The sequence below is a fragment of the Brassica napus genome, chromosome C9 (genome assembly GCF_020379485.1).
Source record: "Brassica napus cultivar Da-Ae chromosome C9, Da-Ae, whole genome shotgun sequence".
Taxonomy (NCBI): domain Eukaryota; kingdom Viridiplantae; phylum Streptophyta; class Magnoliopsida; order Brassicales; family Brassicaceae; genus Brassica; species Brassica napus.
In genome coordinates this window covers 31,913,191-31,933,186 of record NC_063452.1, presented here as the reverse complement: position 1 = coordinate 31,933,186, position 19,996 = coordinate 31,913,191, and the positions used below count along the sequence as shown (strand labels likewise).

Here is a 19,996-nt window from a genome sequence, read left to right as displayed (position 1 = left end):
TTGTGAGTTTAGCGCGGATCCTCGACCCTGAACTCTTTCCTTGGGATTATCCTCGCGGGGATCCGGTTTTTCAGATATGATGCTTTGTATCTGGGCCTTGAATCGAAAGGACTCTGGGTTTTGACTACCTCCGAACTAGCTCGATTCGAATCCAAAAGAGACCATGCGAAGCAGTCGATGTTAAGCCGGGGAGAATTCCTCGGCCTCCTTCTCTCGTTCTAACTCGTCGCGTACCTTTCCTGTTGTTAGTCTCTAGTCCGAATACGTGTGGAGCTCGAGACCCACGCTGTAATTGCTATAAGACCTTTGTCTTCCCCTTTAAGGTGGTCTGGTAGCAGGATCGAGAATTTTCTTGATCACTCCTGACGGCCTTGATGCCCCAGGGAGTAGGGAACTTCACCATTCGATGGAGTGTTGAGGGGACAGCTCCCATATCATGGATCCATGGTCTTCCCAAGATCATGTTGTAGGATGATTGGCAGTCGACGAGCAGGAACATAGTTGACATGTTGATTCCTTCAGCATAGACTGGAAGGACCACTTCACCGGCGGTTCGCTTCACCTCTCCGCTGAATCCCACGAGTGTGGTTGTCTTTCTAGTTAAGGCACTTTCATCCAACCCCATGTCCTGATAGGCGGCCTGGAAGATGATGTTGCTGGAGCTTCCGTTATCTACTAGGATCCTCCTTACCAAGCAGTTTGCTACGGTAAGCGATACTACTAGAGCGTCATGATGGGGAGCCAGGACCTTCTCTTTCTCCTTCGCCGTGAAGCTTATCTTGTCTGTTCCCAAGAGTAGCCATTTTGATTTAGACGTCTCCAGACCAAGTTTGGCGTTTTGAGTGCTCTTCTTTGCAGCTGCATGGCTTATGCCGCTTATCTCTGAACCTCCGGATATGACATGGATTACTCGGTCTTGGCGAGGTGGTGACGCGGGCTTCGTTTCAGCAGATTTCGTGGGTGTCTCCTTGCTTAGGAGGTTCTTCACCTTTTCTGAGAGGAATTCCCGGAGATATCCCTTTTGGAGGAGCTTGTTGACTTCGATCTTTAATGCGATGCAGTCCTCCGTCTTGTGACCATGGTCACGGTGGAACTCACACTAGAGGTCGCGGTTCCGGAAGGAATCGGGTGCCCTCATCTTCGGGGGCCACTTAACCTGTTGACCCATCTGCCTTAGGGCGTTAATTAGCTCTGGTTGGGATACAGACAAGTGTGAGATATCTGGCCAGGTAGACACCGGCATCCCTTCCGCTCTCTCGAGTGGACGGCTCATGTACCTGCCCCGGTTCCTGCCTCCTTGGTCTTTCGTGGGTTTCTTGGAGGACCTCTCGTCTCTATCATTTCGGTCTTGCCTGGCTGCTTTCTGATCTTGTTTCTGTTGAGCCTTGGCGCGGCTTGTGACATCCTCTTCCCATTTCACTTGGGCCCACGCTCGAGACAATACGTCTTCCATGGTCTTGCACTGGTACTTGGTGAGTTCCTTATAGAGATCCCCGTCTGGGAGCAAGCCTCTTTTGAAGACTGAGATTGCCGTTGTGATGTTGCATTCGGGGATCGATACCTTTTCCTGATTGAAGCGAGCTATATAATCGCGAAGGGGTTCGACCCGATGCTGGAGGATTTCGTAGAGGCTGTCCGAGGTTTTCTCCAGGCTCCGGCTACTTGCGAACTGCTCTACGAACTTATCGCTGAGGGCCGCGAATGAAGATATGGATCCGATGGGTAGGTTGATGTACCATTGCAATGCGGGTCCGATCAGGGTTGAGCCGAATCCCTTGCACATGGTAGCCTCGCGGAACTCCCTTGGGAGTGCTACAGCTAGCATCCTTTGTTTGTACTGAGCGATGTGGTCGTCTGGGTCACCGGTGCCGTCATACATCTTTATGTTGGGGAAGGAGAACTTTCTTGGCATCTTGATCAGGCCAATGTTGTCTGTGAAAGGAGTATCGGCGTAAGAACCGGGATTACTTTTCCGAATCAGAGGTGCCACCCCGGGGAGCCTTTCTATCATACATTGCATGGCGTCGAGCTTCTTGGAGAACAACTGCTCTAGGTAGGTGGTCAATGAGGACTGCAATGCCACGGCTCCTTCAGATGCTTCCTTCTTGGAGTCTGGCTCAGAGTCGCTGGATATTGTTTCATGGACTCGCGTATCTCCAACTTTTTCTCCTGATGCCCCGGCTTCATCTGAAGGTTGTCGGGCGATACCTCTTGCGGTGTTGGGTGTGTCCAGGCGCAGCATGGATCGGACCTGTGTGCGGAAGCGGCGTTTCTTGTTGCTTGCCGTGTTGATGGCTTGATTCTTGTCTCGGAGAACAAGGTTTTCAGAATCGAGCTGAGTAAGCTTCTCAGCACTTTGCTCCAGCTGCTTCGAGTGTTCGTCTAGCTTTTCCTTCAGGCTTTGGACTTCGGAGGAAAGCTCAGGGTTCTCGGTAGCTTCCCGAGCCTTGTGCAAGTCGGTTACCTGGCTTTGTAATCCTCGAGTTGCCTTTGTAGCTCGGCTTCTCTTGGTGTAGATTCTGACGGGTTGTCTTGCTCATCTACCGCCATCGTCACGTAGTTTAGATTACTCCCCTCCTTCTAGCGCCAAACTGTTAGGGGATTTTTGTGTAAGATCTTTTAGAGTATTACGGAACGATGGATAAGTTGGGTTTCGTATAGATTTATAGGTATTTTGTAAGGGTTTATGAGAGATTAGAGAAAAAGAGACTTGAAGAGATCTTTATTGAGTAGACAAGCAAGGATTACAAGTATTTTTGTTATGAACCCTAACCCTAGCCGTCTAAGTATAATCTCTAAGCCTAAAAGTGTCGATCCCTTATTCTAGGGTTTGGGTTCCCTTTATATAGTCGTATATAGGTCGGTTCTTGTCGGTTGGAGTAGATGGAAGTCTTCCATATTCTGAAATATGGAAGATTCCCCTTATCAGCAATTTGCCTTTTCTTGGAGCTGGAGGCGGTTCTTGGAACCGATACCGGGGTACTCGATACTGGGGACCCAGAACGTTTCTGGAACGGGGATCCGGAGATCAGGGTCGTACCTTGGGCTCAGAAGAAAATGATACCTGAGAATTTTTCCCCAACAGATATGCCTCAGCGAGTCCTTGTTGCTGAGTCGGCGCGTCAACTTCGCGAGAGATGGTCGAGGTGGAGCGAGTGATGGAGAGATTTCTCCTCCCGACTTTGTTCCGTGCTGTTACCATCCTGGAGGAATTTTCGAAGATCTTCTGGCGTTGGCGCCGGAGCTGATGCGTCCTCCGACCGTAGAAGGAAAAACGTGGGGAAACGTTGAGGAGACTAGTTCGACTCCAAGTAGAGTGAAGATTTTGTTGAGGGACTGTCTAGGAGTTGGGGTGACTTTTCTGATTCCTACGAAGGCTCAGAGGCCGTGGTCTCCTCTGGTGGGATTTCAATGCGTTTATGAATCCTATTTTCAGAACGAGACTAGGCTTTGGTTCCCGATCCCTCGACTCGTTACGTCTTATGTGAGACGTCGTGATGCGGCGATCAGTCAATTATTAAACGGTTTGCTTCGCCTCTCCATAGCATTGATGGTGATGGCAGCTGAGGTCGACGTATCGATGAACGTTTGAGCTTTCGAAGAATTGACGTATCTTAAGTCGATGGGAGAAGGGCTATACTCGGTTCAAATGAAGCCGAACTACAACGTTATCGTTGGGCATCCCAACATGATGAATAACTGGCAGCGCTTCTACTTCTACGTTAAGTCAGACGAGTTTGCTTTCGAGGAGCCGCCCGGCGCCACCTTCCGTTTTTTGTGGAGCTCTGAACTTGGTAGATTGTCGCTGATAACTTGCAATTGTTTCCTTCTTTAATCTCATTAATTCTCTTTTCGATGCAGTTGATCATCCAAACACAGCTGCATACACCGAAGAGTTCATAGCGAACGCTCGCGCTGTCGCATCGCTTGCTCAGGAGAGTTGGAAGAACATTACCATCGAGAGGATTCGACGAGCCGTTGATAGGATCTCGAAGAGTGAGTCTTTAATGTTTTGTATGTACCGCTCTTCACTCTTCTCGTGTCTTGACTTGTCAACCTTTTTACAGAGGATTGGAGGTCCGATCTGCTACCGTTGGTGTTGTAGCCCTGAAATCTGTGGTTCAACCAGAGCCTCACCAAACCTCCCAAACCTCCCAAACCGGCCACCTAGGAGACACCAGCGACAAACGTTCAGTCCAAGGAGCCTATCTCAACAACCAGAAGGAGTTTGTTTATGAAATCAACTTTTATAGAAGTCTAACTAACCAAGGATTCGGTGAGGCTTGGAATTTCAATAAAATCTTCAAGGACAAGAAAGTTATGAATTTTACAAACTGGAGCTTCTCCAGCCCATCCAGTTGCGAGTATCAGCCCTTAGAAGTGGATTTCAGCCCAACCATGAAGTGGCCTTCTCCAGAACCAGCCATGGGATTCAAGACAGATGTCTTAGCTTTCCATAAAGCCCAAAATCAGCCGAATTGGTCAAAGAAAAACCAAGATGCAATCAATTTCCCAAAACCGACCAAACCGACAACAATTTGGGAAAGTCTCCAACCAATTCGATTTGGGTCGATCCAGAGTTATCTATGGAAGACAGCAGATCATCTCAACCATCCATAAGACATCCTAGACGTCCTTAGCTGCACCAGCACCCAGAGATCAGGCGGATTCTCATTTACCTCAGTTTGCTTTATTTGGAGTCTTTGGCAATAACTCTCCAACAGCTACCTAAACAGGTTGTGCACGACTTCAGCACATATCAAATCCATCAAGAAGATTCCCAGGAAGCTCTCATATCCACTCAAACCGTCCAGGTTCAAGAGGAATCAAATTCCCCATTTATGGCCAAGCAAATCTCATTCCAACGGCCATATTCCTCCATTGAAGACTAAACTTTATTTTCAAGTTAATTTCTTTCCTTGTATTTTTTATGACCGTTTGGTCTTGTCTAGAGTCCCCTAGGAGAGCCTATATAAGCTCCAGTCGTCCATCATTGTAAAGCACCCATCTTTGAAAGTATTATGAATTATTCAGTTTTTCTAGTTTCTCAAAACTATTGTTCTAAGTCTTAGAGTATTGTGAGAAGCAGCTCTTGAGCATCCATCCAGACTTATCAAAGCCTCCTTTCACAGAGATTTGTGGCGTCCATCATCCCATTTCCATCCACCAATCGATCTTGAGAGTGATACACATCCAGCAAGACCGGTTCCATCTTCATTTATCTTCCATCCATTGATCCTTGTTGAGAGTGATACACATCCAGCAACAAAGATCCCATCTCCATAAATCTATCCCTTTTCTATTTGATCTTATTCATATTATCATTTTGATTCATATTTATATTTGTTTCTGTTTGCATCACAAAAACTCTAAAACTCATAAAAATCGGTTCTCATTGTTTTCAGGTTGTAGCCTTGGATCCATTATCTATCAATTCGTGGGTTACCCCCCCCCCCCCCCCTTGTGCCCACAACAGTTGGTGACTGGCAAGAAACGGGAGATTCTCAATCTTTACCAGAGCAGAGCATAAGAAGATAAGTGCGGCCAGGAAGATGACAACCTTGCCAGATCTAAGTGCTTTGTTAGGAAGTCGTTTGGGAGGTTCGTCGAGCAATGAACCGATTGTGGTTTCTGGTGAGGCGACTCGAGGAGAAACTTTGACTGTGAGCCCTCGGTCGATGATGGTCCCCGATCCGATGGTTTCCGAGCTCCCGAAGGGGAGTCTCGCTCCAGAAGTCATCGAACCGGAGAAAACCAAGAAGAAAGGAAAGAAGCGGGCAGCTTCTGGCATTTCCGTTTCATCGGTCGAAGGGACTTCGGCAGAGGCGCAATCCGACGAGCCTTCCAAGAAAAAGACGAAGAAGAAGAAGAAGAAGAAGTCTGTCGAAGAACAGGCCGAGCCCGATGAGGGTACGGAAGGTTGAGATATTGTGGTCCACGATGGTTCTGGCCGCGATGCTGCTGCACGTGCTGAAGGTGGATCGAATGATTCGCCGGGTGATCCTCTAGAGAGGAAGAAGAGAAAGAAACAGTCTGTCGACCATGATGCACCGGTTCTGACCGAGCGAGATAACTCTCACGCGTCAGAGGAGAGAGGTGAGGCGGGAGTTCGTCGTCCTACTCCTCCGCGGGTTGCTGCGCCGACGATCGGGAGCAGTGGTTTGGCTCCGAGGAAATCTCGGATCAAGTTTCCCGATCACGTAGAGTTTAAATACGACGGGGACATTCCTCTCTCATACGCATCGGCTGAGTACGCTGAACTTATCCGCCAGATGCGGGGCGGGCCGAGGGACATGCCAGCGGTGAGCGATCTGATCTTCAAAGAAGCTTATGTTGACGCGACTTGAACCAAAGTTCTGGTATAAAGACTCCTTTCTTTTGAACTCCTTTGCCCTTTCTTCTTTTATTGATCGTTGTTCTTGCTTCGTGTAGAGTGACGGGAGCATGAATTTCGCCATCGAGAAGTACGACACGGCGTTGAAGGACACACTGGCTCAGCTGGGTAAGGCCGAGAAGCTGGCGCGGGTGAGGGGCGAGGGGCCCGTAAATCGAGTGAGTTCAAGAAGACCATTGATCTGGCTGTTGTAGAGCGCGATCGACTGCTCGCGGGAAACAAAGCCCAGAAGGAGAGGTTTCTGGAGAGATTTGGAGAGTTGAAAGACAAGTTTAGATCGTCTCGTGAAAGGGTTAAGGAACTCGAACAAGAGAAGACCGTCTTGGAAGCAGAGAAAGCTACTCTAGAGGAAGAGTAGAGATACACATCCCTTAGATGGGTGAGGGAGATCAACCGGGTGAGGGAGATCAACCGGCTGAAAGAGTCTCGGAGTTTCGAGGTTACCCACGAACGGGTAAGGGTTCATACAGAAATGATCGCGAAGAGTAATCGTCGGTTCAACAATATTCGCAACCGGGAGGTCCGTCGTAAGGATTTCGATCATGCCCGTCTCTTATACAGTCAAGCCTTTGGTACGAAGAAATGCCTTGAAGCTTTGAAGGCAAATGGGCGTGATATCCCGCAAGACATCATCGATGTGTTCTCCGAACAGGAAAAGCATTTTGAACTTGAGGCCAAGCGACTTGACGTCGGTGAGATCCCTGAGACCGATCTATCTCTTTCTCCGCTTTTACTCGACTCACCGTTCATCAACAAACATGTCTTGGCGGGACTCGATCCTTACGGGTCGAACACTGGACTTGTCGATCCCGGGACTGTGGTTTCTCTCCGAACTCCGAGTAGCTCTCATGGCGAACAGTCGGGTGATCGTCTTGATGATCCCGCACCCTTCGTTGAATTTGAGACTGCGCCTGCTGCAGACGAGCTTATTGCCTCCAAAGAAACCTCTGACAATGCTCCGCAGTTAGGCGGCAAGGTCGTAACCTCTCCGGGAGGTACGCAAGTTGGTGAAGGGGTCTTGGAGATTTCAGACTCTTCTTCAGAGGATCGGAGTGAAGGGGACCCAGTTGAGAAGACAACGGGTTCGGAGTTGGGTGACGCGGAGAAGAGCCCGGGCGCAAGGTCGAAACTTATCGAGACTATAGAAGCCACACCCGTCGATGAACAAACAGAAGGGATCAGCGTAGACCACCCAAATTCTTCCGCCGACGTCCCAGACAGATCAATTCCTCCAGTTGCCAATGCTTCTGAAGATTAACCCCAAATGTTGTTGTTGTTCCTCTTAGTCTTTTGCTTTCTTTTGGCCCTGAGAGGCGTTTGGTGTTGTAACTCTTTTTGTTTAAACTCTACTTTGAACTTCGTTAAATTTCAGTAAGTCGTTTCGTTGTTTCCTGACAGAATTTTCAACGAAATTTCCAGTAAGCCGTAAGGCGAAGTTTTCGGACTCAGAATTGCGACGGTCTTTTCAGTGAGTCGCTAAACGTTGCTTTAGACTTAGGAATTTTAACGATTTTTTAGTTAAGTTGTTTCGTTAGTCTTGAAGTAAAGCAGATAATCGATTGGTAGTTCGACGGTTTATCGAGACTGAATGCTCAGTACCAACTGTTCGGGTCATCGTAGCGTTCAGCTCTGACTGCGAAGAAAATCGTCTTATTTTTGAGCGACAACGGTTTTCGGTCAGTCTTAGGATAGTCTTAAAGTATTCGGTCGGCCAAACCTGACTTAAAGAATTATAAGATGATTGAAAGTTATCGTCTTGATCGTATTGGTTGGGGCCGCGATACAACCGAATGTCCCCCGAGCACGAGTCTGATCAGGACGTGTTCAATCGTGGGGTGCGAGTGCTAGTACGTTCGTTCGAGGGATAAGGGTCGCGCTTGTGCGTAAGCATCGCCGAAGCAAGTCATGCTTCTTCTCGTTGAGAGAACTTTTTTTGATTTTGGTTATAGCTGGACCGGTTAAGGTTGCCTACGTACCTCTAGGAGAGGATCAAGCCATTCGTAGTTCTTTTTTGATGAGTGAAAGTGGCAGTGGATGCGCATTCACAAGGGGTTTTTTTTTTAATGCGGGTGAAAGTGATGGTAGGTCATTCACTCGTTAGTTTTGAAGTTTGATCGAGTAAAAGTGGCAGTGTGTCAGTTACTCGATGACTCGATACTTTCTCAAGAGTAATATCTTCGGAGATGCATGGAGTTCCATGCTCTGGGAACGGGTTCACCGGTGGATGTTTTGAGTCGGTAAACTCCTGGTTTGATAACTTGAACGATTTTGTATGGTCCTTCCCAGTTAGTCCCGAGTTTGCCGGCATTCAACTCCTTGGTGTTTTCAAACACTTTGCGTAGGACGATGTCGCCTAGCTCGAGAGGTCGAGGTCTGACTTTCTTATTGTATTAGTTCTCGATCTGATGTTGATAATTCTGGATGCGGAGCAGTGCTTGGTCGCGTCGTTCTTCGATAGCGTCCAAGGCGTCGAGTAACATGTCACTGTTAAGCTCGACGTTTAGTGGCATTTTTGATCGTCGTAGGCTGGTTACGTTCACCTCTGCGGGAGCCATAGCCTCGACTCCATGGGCCATCGAAAAAGGAGTTGACTTAGTCGCTCCTCGAGGAGTCGTTCGGTGTGAACAAAGGACGCCGTCAAGTTCATCGGCCCAGCATCCCTTTTTCAAGTCGAGGCGTTTCTTCAGTCCATCGATTATTATCTTGGTGGACGCCTCGGTTTGACCGTTACTCTACGAGTATCTCGGGCTTGATGTATTGAGGCGGATCCTCCACCTCTCGCAGAATCCTCGAAACTTGTTCGATATGAACTGAGAGCCATTGTCGGTCACTATCTCATAAGGCAGGCCGTGGCGACAGATGATGTTCTTCCAGACAAACCTTTGAACCTCTTTTTATGTTATGTTGGCGAAAACTTCTGCCTCGATCCATTTCGTAAAAAAGTCATTTAAGACTAGGACGAAACGCTTTTGTCGGGAGCTCGGCATGGGTCCGATTATGTCCATTCTCCATCGCATGAAAGGGTACGGAGTCGTCATTGTCCGCAAGAGTTTCGTTGCTCGATGGATAGTCGAAGCGTGTCGCTGGCATTGATCACACTGTTGAGCGTATGCTTCACAGTCCGTATTCATCGTTGGCCAGTAAAACCTAGGCTTTTGACTTTTGAGGCGAGTGCTCGTCCTCCAGAATGATTTCTTGCGGCACCTTCGTGCGTTTCGGCCATTACGAGACGGGTTTCTTCGCCATGGATGCAATTCAAGAGTACTTTGGTTGCGGTCCACCGATGGAGTTCTCCATCCAGGATGACATAGTGAGCGCTTCGTGTTTTGAGCCGTCTCGCAATCCACTTCTCGGGAGGTAGCTTTCCATCGACAAGGTAATCGATGAATTCTGTCCTCCAGTCGGGGGCTTCAGTCTGTTCCGTCGCTGGATCTTCTTCCATGGCGACAACTTCTGTTATGGGTGCTACGATGGTCGTTTCGCTAGATGTCAGCTCGATGCTCGGTTTTTCGATTTATGGATTGGAATGGTTCGTTTCACCTGATCGCGTAGTCTGCTGCCTAAGGCGGCGAGGGCGCCGGCGCACACGTTTTCCCCTCTAGGGACTTTGGTGAGTTTGAAGAACTCAAAGTCCTTAGCGAGTGTTTGGACGACTTAAGGTAGGTGTCCATTCGTTCGTTACGGGCATCGTAGTCGCCGCTGAACCGACTAGTGACGAGTTGCGAGTCACAGTACGCACTGAGCCGTTTTGCTTTGATTGCCTTAGCAAGTTGTAATCCTGCGATGAGCGACTCGTACTCCGCTTCGTTGTTCGAAGCGGTGAAGCCGAAACTGAACGACTGTCTAATTAACTTGCCTGTTGGTGACTGTAGTTGGACTCCTGCTCCCGATCCTTTGTTTGTCGACGAACTGTCGACGTGGAGAATCCAGTTTTGACTTGGAAGGATTAGGTCTTGCTCCAACTATGGCGCGAGCTCGATCAAGAAATCTGCGAGGACCTGTGACTTTGCCGCCGTTCGATTTTTGAACACAATATCATGCTCACTGAGCTCGATAGCCCACTTCGATAACCGTCCAGAATGGTTGGTGTTTTGCATTACGGTGCGAAGGGGTTAATTCGTCAGTACTTCGATCGTGTGCGATTGGAAGTAAGGGCGTAGCTTCCTTGCTGACGTGATAACGGCAAGGGCCATTTTCTCAAGCGTGGGGTATCGTGTTTCTGGGTCGGTCATTCACTTGCTCGTGTAGAAGATAGGCTTTTGTTCACCTCGATCTTCTCGAATGAGGACACTGCTAACCGTGGTAGATGATACTGCGATATAGAGAGATAGTGTATCCTCGGCTTCTGGTTTGGATAGCACGGGAGGAGTCGTTAGGTACTGTTTGAGCTTTCCAGACGCTTCGTCGCACTTTTTCGTCCCAGACGAAACGCTTGTTACCGTGTAGCAGCTCGTAAAATGGGAGACACGTGTCCGTAGATCTGGAGATGAAGAGGTTTAACGTTGCAAATTCTCCCAGTTAGTCGCTGGACTTCTCGGCCATTCTTAGCAAGGTCAAGTATTGCGGTGATCTGCTTAGGATTCACTTTGATTCCTCGTTGGGTGACAATGTAACCCAAGAACTCGCCGGAAGTGGCGCCAAAGGTGCATTTCGCCGGGTTGAGTTTCATACTGTACTCGTTCAGCGTTTTGAAGCATTCCCTTAGGTGATTCAGATGGTCCGCCGCGCAGAGTGACTTGACCAGCATGTCGTCGATGTAAACCTACATCGTGTTCTCGAGTTTGTCGGTGAACATTCGATTGACGAGTCATTGGCAGGTCGCGCCGGCATTCTTGAGGCCGAATGGCATTACTTTGTAACAGTAAGTCCCCCTGTCAGTAATGAACGTTGTCTTCTCTCGATCGTCCGGATGCATCATGATCTGATTGTAGCCCGAGAAGGCGTCCATGAAAGTCAAGAGTTCGTTTCCAGCAATCGATTCGACTAGTCGATCGATATGCGGAAGCGGGTAACTGTCCTTCAGGTAAGCATTGTTTAGGTCGGTGAAATCAACGCAGACACGCCATTTTCCGTTCTTCTTCTTGACGACGACCGGGTTGGCCTACCACTCTGGATATCGCACCTCTCCGATTGAACCGGCTGCGAGCAGTAGCTCGACTTCTTCGTTGATGGCTTTGCTTCGCTCGGGGCCGAGTTTACGTCTTTTTTGGCGGATAGGCTTGATGGTTGGATCCACGTTCAACTCATGGGACGTTATGGCGGGATTGATTCCCTTCATGTCTGAGGTTGTCCAAGCAAAAGTTGACATGTTCTGCTTCAGGAAGTCGATGATCGCGCATTGCATTTCATTAGAGAGGAATGCGCCGACTCGGACTACTTTGCTCTTGTCGGATTCGTCAACCGGAACTTCTAGAATTTCGTCTTTCTAGGGCTGGATCTGCTTTGATATCGCGTTGATGCGAGGAGTCGATTGTTGCATCTTTACAATTGCAATCAGTAGGTCGCGTGCGGCCTGCTGGTCTCCTCGAAGTATCTGTACTTGACCGTCGGGCCATGGGAACTTCATGCGTTGATGGTACGTGGATGATATCGCCTTCATCGAATGCAACCAAGGGGTTCCGAGGATCGCATTATATGGAGCCCTTGTTCGGATGACGGAGAACTTAACAGTGCGCATTACACCACACGTGTAGACTGGGATCTTGATTGTCATGATCATTGTCTCGGAAGCTCCGTTGAATCCTGTGAGAAAGCAAGACGACGGCTTCATGTCGCGCAGGTCGACTCCCATCTTATTGAGTGTATCGCGAAAGATCAGGTCGACTGAGCTACCAGTATCAATCAGAACTTTGGTGACGTCACACTTTACGATTCCCAACTCAACAAGTAGAGGGTCATTATGAGGTAGGTGGACGCCGATGGCATCGTCAGGCGAGAAAGTGACCGGTGATCATTCTCGGGTTTTGATGGCCATTTCTTTGAGGTTACTGCCTGTCGTTGATAATCTTTAATTGATTGAACCGAGTCGCCACAAGGAGGTGAGCCCCCCATAATTACATTTAGGAACGGGGCGCGTTCGGCCCATTTGTTATGCAGCTGGATCCTCAAGTCGCTGGACGAGTCCTGGACGATAGGCTCTTGTTTGTCGTCGGTCTTGGCTCTCGTCTCTTCCAACTTTCGTCTTAAGTCAGAACGCTTAGGTCGATTGAGCTTGATCCTGAGATCTTCTGATTTCGAATTAAGCTGATCGCGAAGGTCGACGCCTCGGGGCTTTAGATGAGGTCGAATGCTGGTGCTTTCGACTCTTTTAGCTCTGGATTCTTCGATGACTGAGTAAAGATCGTCGCTGATATGGTCGTTGGAGTTATGCATGTTGTCAACTGTCTGTGATTTTTGCCTGAGCTTACTTCTCAAGTCGCATGCTTCGTTTGGTCCGCTGTTCTCGCTTGGTCGCTTGCTGGAGCGTTCGTGCGAGTCACGAACTTTGTTATCTTCCACTTCGTCTGATGAAGAACTTGGTCGCGCGAGGATGACCTAGACGCGTCGAAGATTACGAGGTTGCTCTTCCTCAGCATGTGTCTCGTCCTCGTCTTGCTCGTCTGGCTTGTCATCCTCTGTGCGTTTGGGTCGAGCTTCGGCCATGTCTTGAGACTTCTTGGCTTTTATGTCTTTGTTTTTGCTCCAGCTCTTGGTGTTGTTCGGTCTTGGCTTGGGTAGCTCGACATTCGACGTTCCTTTTTCGTAGGATTAGAAGAGGGCGTCGATTAGATGCCTGCAGTTTCTCGTATCGTGCGCTTTGGAATTATGGTAGCTGCACCATTGGTTTAGCTTGGTTGAGCCAGGACTCGAAGTTGGAGGCACCGAAGGAGTTTGCGGCTTCTCGTCGTTTTCCTAGACGTTCCAACCTTTCTCGCGTACGACGACGGTCGATCCTGAGAGATCGTTTTCATCGACTACGTAGACGAAGTTTTTCTTCTGGTTGGACTTGTTGCTCAGGGTGTGCTGTCGAGGTTCTTGGCGGGCCTCAGAAGCTTTCAGAGCTGTTGATTTTGTGGTCCCATTCATTTTCTTGAGTATCGTTGTTGTGTCTTCTTCCATCCGGATGAAGTTATTCGATCTGGCGATAGCATCTTGAAGCGACTTGGTGCGGTTTCGATAGAGATCTTCGCGAAAAAGGGATTTGAAGTAGAAGGTGTTCATCAGAGCGTCAACGGCGATGTTGTCCGGGACATGCACTTTCGAGGCGACAGCTTTGAACTTCTCCATGTAGTCGCGGAGGCTCTGGTTTGCACCCAGAGAAAGATTCCACAGGTCGGCGAGAGTTGCTCCTTGTCTCGTGAACATGATGTATTGTTTGAGGAAAGCGGCCGACAGGTCGTGGAAGTCGTTGATGGAGTCTTGTTCTAATCCAGTGAACCAACCGAGCGCTGGTCCTTGAAGACTCTCGACAAAGAGTCGACAATAGCCAGCGTCTCTTTCTTCATCAGAAAAGTTAGTTCGACCCATCGCAATGTTGAAAGCGGTGATATGGTCTGTTGGGTCAGCTTTTCCGGCGAAAGTCGGTAGACGGATTTTCTCTGTTGGTCGGTACAGCGTTTGTATTTGCCGTGGTGTTTGGGATAGTTGTGAGATCTAGACCGCTAGGTGTTTGGGTCTGGACGGCGTTTGTATTTGTCGTGGTCTCGACGCCGGCTGTTCGATAGGTGTCGAACAGCTGTTTTCGAACCGTTGTGGCCGGATCTGCCGAGTTTCCAGCTAAGGGAGCTAAGATTGCGGCGATAGCGGCAAGTTGCTCGTTCGTCGTCTTCTGAATGACGTCTTGCTGAGCCATTCTTTCTAGTATAGTGTCTTCGAAAGCTGCTGCTGTCGGAGCAGCTTCTGTCGGTGGTGACTCGTCGCCAGACGGCGAGCCTGAGTGAGCCATGATCTTGCTGACACTACTTTGTCTGCCCCACGGTGGGCGCCAACTGTTTGAACTGAGAACTGTCGATAAACCAGTGAATGAAAAGAGACGAGGACTCGTCGGTGGGTCAAAACAAAGGCGTTTTATTAGATCAAGATATTGCTCAGTCGAGTTACAAAAGAGGGAAGAAACAGGGAAACAAGCCGGCGAAAGCTAGTTCGCCGGAGAATACAATTCGACGAGAATAGTGAAATGAAACCCTAGTTTCTAACCGAAAGTAAGTGTGTAGTAATTTGGGGATCCCTTCCTTGTTGCCTCTCTCCCTCTTTTATAGGCGGTCGTTCGTTAACCTAATTCGTCTTGACCTAATGGGCATTTTTGTCGATTGGGAAGAGCTGTCGGGCCACTGCTTCGAGTCACCGAGTCGACTGCTTCCAGTTGCTCGCTTTGTCGGCTAAAAGCAGTCTCAAGTCGAACCGATCGGTCGCTCGCGAGTCGACGAGCCGAATTTCTCCTATATGATCGTGTGTTAGGACAATCATCAAGTGGGCCTTTTGTGAGGGTCAAGTTTCTTTTGATATTCCGACAATATCACGATTTTAAATCCCTTTCTGGTTTGCTGTTAAAACCAGCTTTTGCGGATTGTACTTTCTAGATATTTTTGTTTGTATAGCAGCAACATATGTCCAGGTTTTAAAACCTCTTACTGTCCGAAAAGATTAAAATCCATAATGTCTCCCCTTTTGTCTCAACGATTTCACTAATCCAGCAAATGTAAAAGATACAACTAATCACCTCGATGACTCGTTCAGAGGTTTTAACCAACGTTGTATATCTCAACTTAACAAATAGCAAAATGAGTAAGTTTATCTATCAGAGGGCTTGAAGGAGGGGCCATGCACAAGATTGCCCACCTCACTGCTTCCACCTGCCATGAATCAAGCCACTAGTTTGTATGCCACCAATATCAGTTTTAGAGAAATGACTATAAGTGTCCTTCGGCTAAAAGGATTATCTTTCTATTGGGTGAGAATCATTGTCCATCTGCTGCATATCTGCAATCTTATACAGCTTTTCATTAAACAAAACCTGCGGATCTTTACGGATCAAAACACCATCCCCGTTGTAACCATCTTTCAAAAACACGGTCCAGTTCATCTCAGTACCAGCCAAGTAAAAGGTTGAGGGCTGCTTCTTAAGCATCTGGTAAGTCTGTCTAGTCAAGCTAAACTCGTCTTTGAATTCCACAATGTGATGAATCGAAGCTCTTTTCTCTAACGTCAAGCTCAAGAACTCGTGCACGATCCCTACACGGTACTTCTCTGCTTCCAATGTCCACACATCCAGCTTCCAACCATCAGAATAAGGCGAAACCAAAGGTAAAGTGTTCAACTGGTTCAGCTTCCTCGTATCTTTCTCTTCCAGTTCCAGTTCTATACCATGTTTCAATGGAAACTTAAACGCTCTTCTCGCTTTATCTTCGTCCACCATGAATGTTCTTTCAAGCTCACTCACCGAAAGATTCAGGTCCCAATTCACCAACTCAAGAATCCGGTTCCCATCTTGACCCGTCACAACCCGGAAATAATCCGGGTATTTCCCAACCCGGTCTCTGAAATCATCTGGAATCCCAAAAAGCAATCTAGTGTGATGGATTTTGCTAAGTAAGATCCGTTTATCTTTCGTCATCATCAAGAGCTTCCGTACACGATTAACTCTATCAAGCTCCATCGAGTCCATTAAAGCTCTCTCTTCCTCTAACAAATCCTCCATGAAATCGGAAAACCCTAACCACATCTTCCCATCGCTGTGTCGATACGTCTGAAAGATAAGAGGATGTTTAGGGATGTAACGAGTCACCTTACGGCCGCGTGGGAACCCTAGCTCACGGTAAAGCTTCCCTGCGTCGTCGAGGCGGAGAATCCGATCCGGCTGTTTCGTGATGAATTCTTTGGATCGGGTTAGGAATCGTAAATGGGCGTCGCGTGTGACGAGGGATTCGAAATGTTGGAGTCGGGTTGAGTCGTGTTGAACGGGTTTGGTTCTGGCGGATTCGGGTTTCTTCCGCTTCTTTTTGAATTTATCTGGCGTTTTGGTGATGAGGAATGAGGTGGAGAAAGGTTGGGTTGTTAAATTAGGGTTTGGTTTTGGGGAAGACGAGGAGATTTTGGGAAGTGATCGAACTATTGGCTTGCCTGATTTTAGGGTTCTAGAGAAGAGACGGAGCCAAGCCATTTCTGTGAGTTAAACCTTGGTTATCGCAACCGTAGCTGAGCATTATCGGACACCGCTTCTCTCCAAAAAAACTCCAAATATATAATTTTTTTCACTCAGAAAAAAAAATTCAAAACTCTTAGTAATAAAATTTTAAATTTGAACACGTCGACGTAATTATTACACAAATTTAAATATTACAACAATACTAACAGTCTGGTAAATTTGCTTCGAAACCTCCAAAATTTCTAAAACATTGTCCAATTTTTTTTGTGTAACCAAAAATGGAGTACAAAAATAATTTTATGGAATAATATCGTATTTTGTTTGTAGTTTAATATTTAATTATGTATTTCTATATATAATCTTATATATTTAATGTAAGATTTTATTAATTAATATTGTTGTAATATTTTTAAATATGTGATAGTTATTTATAAATGTTTTATGGATTTTTATTAATTATAACAAATATAAGGATCATAATGTAAAATACAAATACTTTTGAAGTTAAGTTTGAAGTTTTGCTTTTGGAGAAGAACACTTTGAAACTTTAAATTTAGAGTTTTGCAAACTCTAAAATAGAGAGTCTTTTTGGAGATGCTCTTAGTGAGCATCTACATACTGATTTTTAAAAGAATTTAATATATATACATTATTAATGATTAACAATAATCACTAAATCTTTATTAAAAATTAAAATACTATTTACAAGTATTAAAATAAATTATTTTAAGAAAATATAACAATACGTACTGAAATTTAACAATAAATAATCACTAGTAAATAAAACGCAAATAGCAACGGAGATGCTACAATTCGTAGTAAAACCAAAAAAGCTACGAACCTGTCACGTTTTTGGTACGAAAAAAAATGCAGCAAATCACAGCTAAATCGTAGCAAAATTTCTATGCTTTTGCTACGAAAACTAAATGTGGCAAAGTTTTGCTACAAATTAGTAACGAAAAAGAACGTGGCAACTTGCTACGAAATAAGAACGTGTCATTCGTGTGTCAAAAATCTACGCTTCGCTCCAATCGTTGGTTTAGTTTCTTTTTTTTTAATGGAAACGTTAGCTACGGCAATGTAACCGTATCAAATTCGTAGCAAATCCACCGAAAAACGTCCCACCAGTCAAATCATGTGTAAATGTCGGGGATAAAAAACAATTCACACAGCCACGACATGTTTTCGTAACAAAGCCCATGGCTTACTCTGAATGTGACGTCTCCTCGGTCTGACAATGTGCAGGACAAATAATTCAAGATATTTTGAGCTTGTTACGAAATGGGAACGTTGCAAAAACGTAGCAATTTTTGTAGCATTTTGTGGCAAAAAACGTAGCAAATATCGTAGCAAACCGTAGCAAAATCGTGGCAAGCTATTTTATATAAAAGCAAGCAACGAGTTCGATATCAACTTAAGCGAGTTTTTATTCAAGAGAGTTTGATATAGTTGTGGCAAAATTTGAGAGTTTAATGTCTGATTATTTTTATTCAAGAGAGTGGATGGATCGACACATTGATTCAATTAATAATTGTGTTTCTCGTGAGTTTAAGGAAGGTGTTGATGTTTTCATCACATTTTCTTCCAATCAAAATTCTTTTATAGAGGGAAAAACCATGTTATGTCCTTGTGCAAGATGTCAAAACCGAAAACAACGTGACTCGAGAACCTTATCTCGCCATCTTTACTGAGTCGGGTTCAAGAGTAATTATTATTTCTTGTCAAGCCATGGAAAAAATTACTATGACGTTGGCGAATCATCGACGGGAGGTCAATTTATGGGAGAAGATACACTGCATACAGAAAAAGAGACATAGCAGGAGAACTTTCTGAATGTTATGGGAGGAGACATTGGACCAACTCATGTATTAGAGGATGTGATGGAAGCACCCAATGAAGAGCAATATGAAGATGGCGTGTTTCAAGCATTTGAAACCGCTAATGAACCATTATACGAAGGATGTGTTGAAGGTATTTCTCAGCTATACTTGGCGTCACAGTTATTGAAAGTAAAAATCGATCATAATTTACCCGAGTCATGTTTGGATGAGATATCACAAACTTTTAGAGATGTTCTGCCACAACCAAACAAAGATTCTGCATCATATTATGAAATGAAGAAGTTAACAAAGGAGCTTGGTCTCCCTATTATGAAGATTGATATTTGTAAAGATAACTGCATGTTATTCTGGAAGGAAGATAAATAGTTGTTGGTATGTCGGTTTTGTGGGGAAGATCAATATCACCAGAACCATGGAAAGAGAAAAAAATTGGCCAAAACAAAGAATGTTTTACATGCTTATTACAGAAAGGTTGAAGCGGTTGTACCAACTTGAAGCGACTGCATCACAAATGCGGTGGCACGTAGAACATGAGTTGCCCAAAAGAGAAATCCATTACCCTTTTGATGGAGCAGCTTGGAAGCATTTTAACAAGGTACTAGGATAAGATCAGCGCAAATGAGTTTATAAAATAAAAATTTAAAATATATATTATTGACAAATTAAATATTTATATATGCTCAATTTTTAATATATATCTATACTATTATGTTTTGGATTGTATAAATTAGACCGTGACCATTTTTAATTGTAACTGTAGATCAAAACCTATTTTGAATTTAATGTGGGGTAGTCGATTTGGGCTTAAATTTTTTTCACTATTTTTAAGAATTTCAGTATAGATGTTCTTTATATCATAGATGACATTATATTCTTTCTTGAATTAGAGATGATCGTATTTGTGAATTGGAACTCGAACTATCGTACTATATATATAGTCATAATACCAAGGGTTTTCCAATAATAAAATATTAAAAGCCACATGAAGTGTCTTTTATTGACAACAAAATATACAAATTAAATACATGAAAAATTTGAGGAAAATTGTAAGGAAAATATCCCAACTAAAATTTTTAAGCTTTTTAATACTCAAAATTTTTCACAATTTAATACCCCAACAAATTATTTTACTCATTTTAACACATAAACATTTAAAAATTGTGCCCATTTTAAAACCCAAAATTTATTTATTTTAATAATAAATACTAATAAATTTCAATTGAAGTTAAAAAAAGTAAAATTTATTAAAAAATATCAGAAAATATTAGTTTTATCTTGTGCTTCAGAATTAAAAGTATCTAAATTTGATTTAATCTTAAATTATGAAATAAAAGTTTTAAGTAGTAAATATTGAATTTATTTTTTGTGAAAACAAAAAAAAATATTTGTTTTATTCTAAAATTAATATTTATAATGTCAAACAAAATTCTCCATAGTTTATTTCCTAAATCTTAAAATAAATTTTTTTTTACATTATTTTTAGATTTTGAAGATTTTTAAAATTTTGTTTGAAACTTATTAGTATTTTTAACTAAAATAAACAAACTTTGAGTATTAAAGTTGGTGCAATTTTAAAATTTTATGTATTAAAGTGAGCAGAATAATTAGTTGGGGTTAAAACTGGGTAGCAAAAAAATT

At 44.9% G+C, this 19,996-nt stretch overlaps 3 protein-coding genes across 3 annotated transcripts; 1 reads left to right on the top strand and 2 right to left on the bottom strand.

Annotated features, from left to right (window-relative positions):
- Window positions 1-295: 295 nt before the first annotated feature.
- Window positions 296-2,550, bottom strand: LOC106422106. The gene is made up of 3 exons (XM_013862936.1): window positions 2,465-2,550; window positions 1,157-2,399; window positions 296-1,099 (listed from the first exon to the last, which is right to left on the bottom strand). Exons 1-3 carry the CDS (start codon window positions 2,548-2,550, stop codon window positions 296-298), a joined length of 2,133 nt encoding a protein of 710 aa, XP_013718390.1.
- A 739-nt stretch (window positions 2,551-3,289) lies between these two features.
- Window positions 3,290-7,990, top strand: LOC125593187. Its single transcript, XM_048769438.1, has 2 exons — window positions 3,290-6,359; window positions 6,433-7,990. The coding sequence occupies exon 2, from the start codon at window positions 6,867-6,869 to the stop codon at window positions 7,650-7,652; it is 786 nt and encodes a 261-aa protein (XP_048625395.1). The 5' UTR covers window positions 3,290-6,359; window positions 6,433-6,866; the 3' UTR covers window positions 7,653-7,990.
- A 7,304-nt stretch (window positions 7,991-15,294) lies between these two features.
- Window positions 15,295-16,756, bottom strand: LOC106422085 (protein WHAT'S THIS FACTOR 1 homolog, chloroplastic). The gene has a single exon (XM_013862912.3). The coding sequence runs from the start codon at window positions 16,530-16,532 to the stop codon at window positions 15,309-15,311; it is 1,224 nt and encodes a 407-aa protein (XP_013718366.1). The 5' UTR covers window positions 16,533-16,756; the 3' UTR covers window positions 15,295-15,308.
- Window positions 16,757-19,996: the final 3,240 nt, after the last annotated feature.

What these genes read in the sequence shown, in the direction of transcription:
- LOC125593187 (XM_048769438.1), top strand. Translation starts at nt 6,867, where the DNA reads ATGATCGCGAAGAGTAATCGTCGGTTCAACAATATTCGCAACCGGGAG.
- LOC106422085 (XM_013862912.3), bottom strand. Translation starts at nt 16,532, where the DNA reads ATGGCTTGGCTCCGTCTCTTCTCTAGAACCCTAAAATCAGGCAAGCCA.
- LOC106422106 (XM_013862936.1), bottom strand. Translation starts at nt 2,550, where the DNA reads ATGGCGGTAGATGAGCAAGACAACCCGTCAGAATCTACACCAAGAGAA. An exon ending in CTCGAGGATTACAAAGCCAG is followed by an intron (nt 2,400 to 2,464) that starts GTAACCGACTTG and finishes CGAAGTCCAAAG; the next exon opens with CCTGAAGGAAAAGCTAGACG. An exon ending in TAAGGCAGATGGGTCAACAG is followed by an intron (nt 1,100 to 1,156) that starts GTTAAGTGGCCC and finishes CGCGACCTCTAG; the next exon opens with TGTGAGTTCCACCGTGACCA.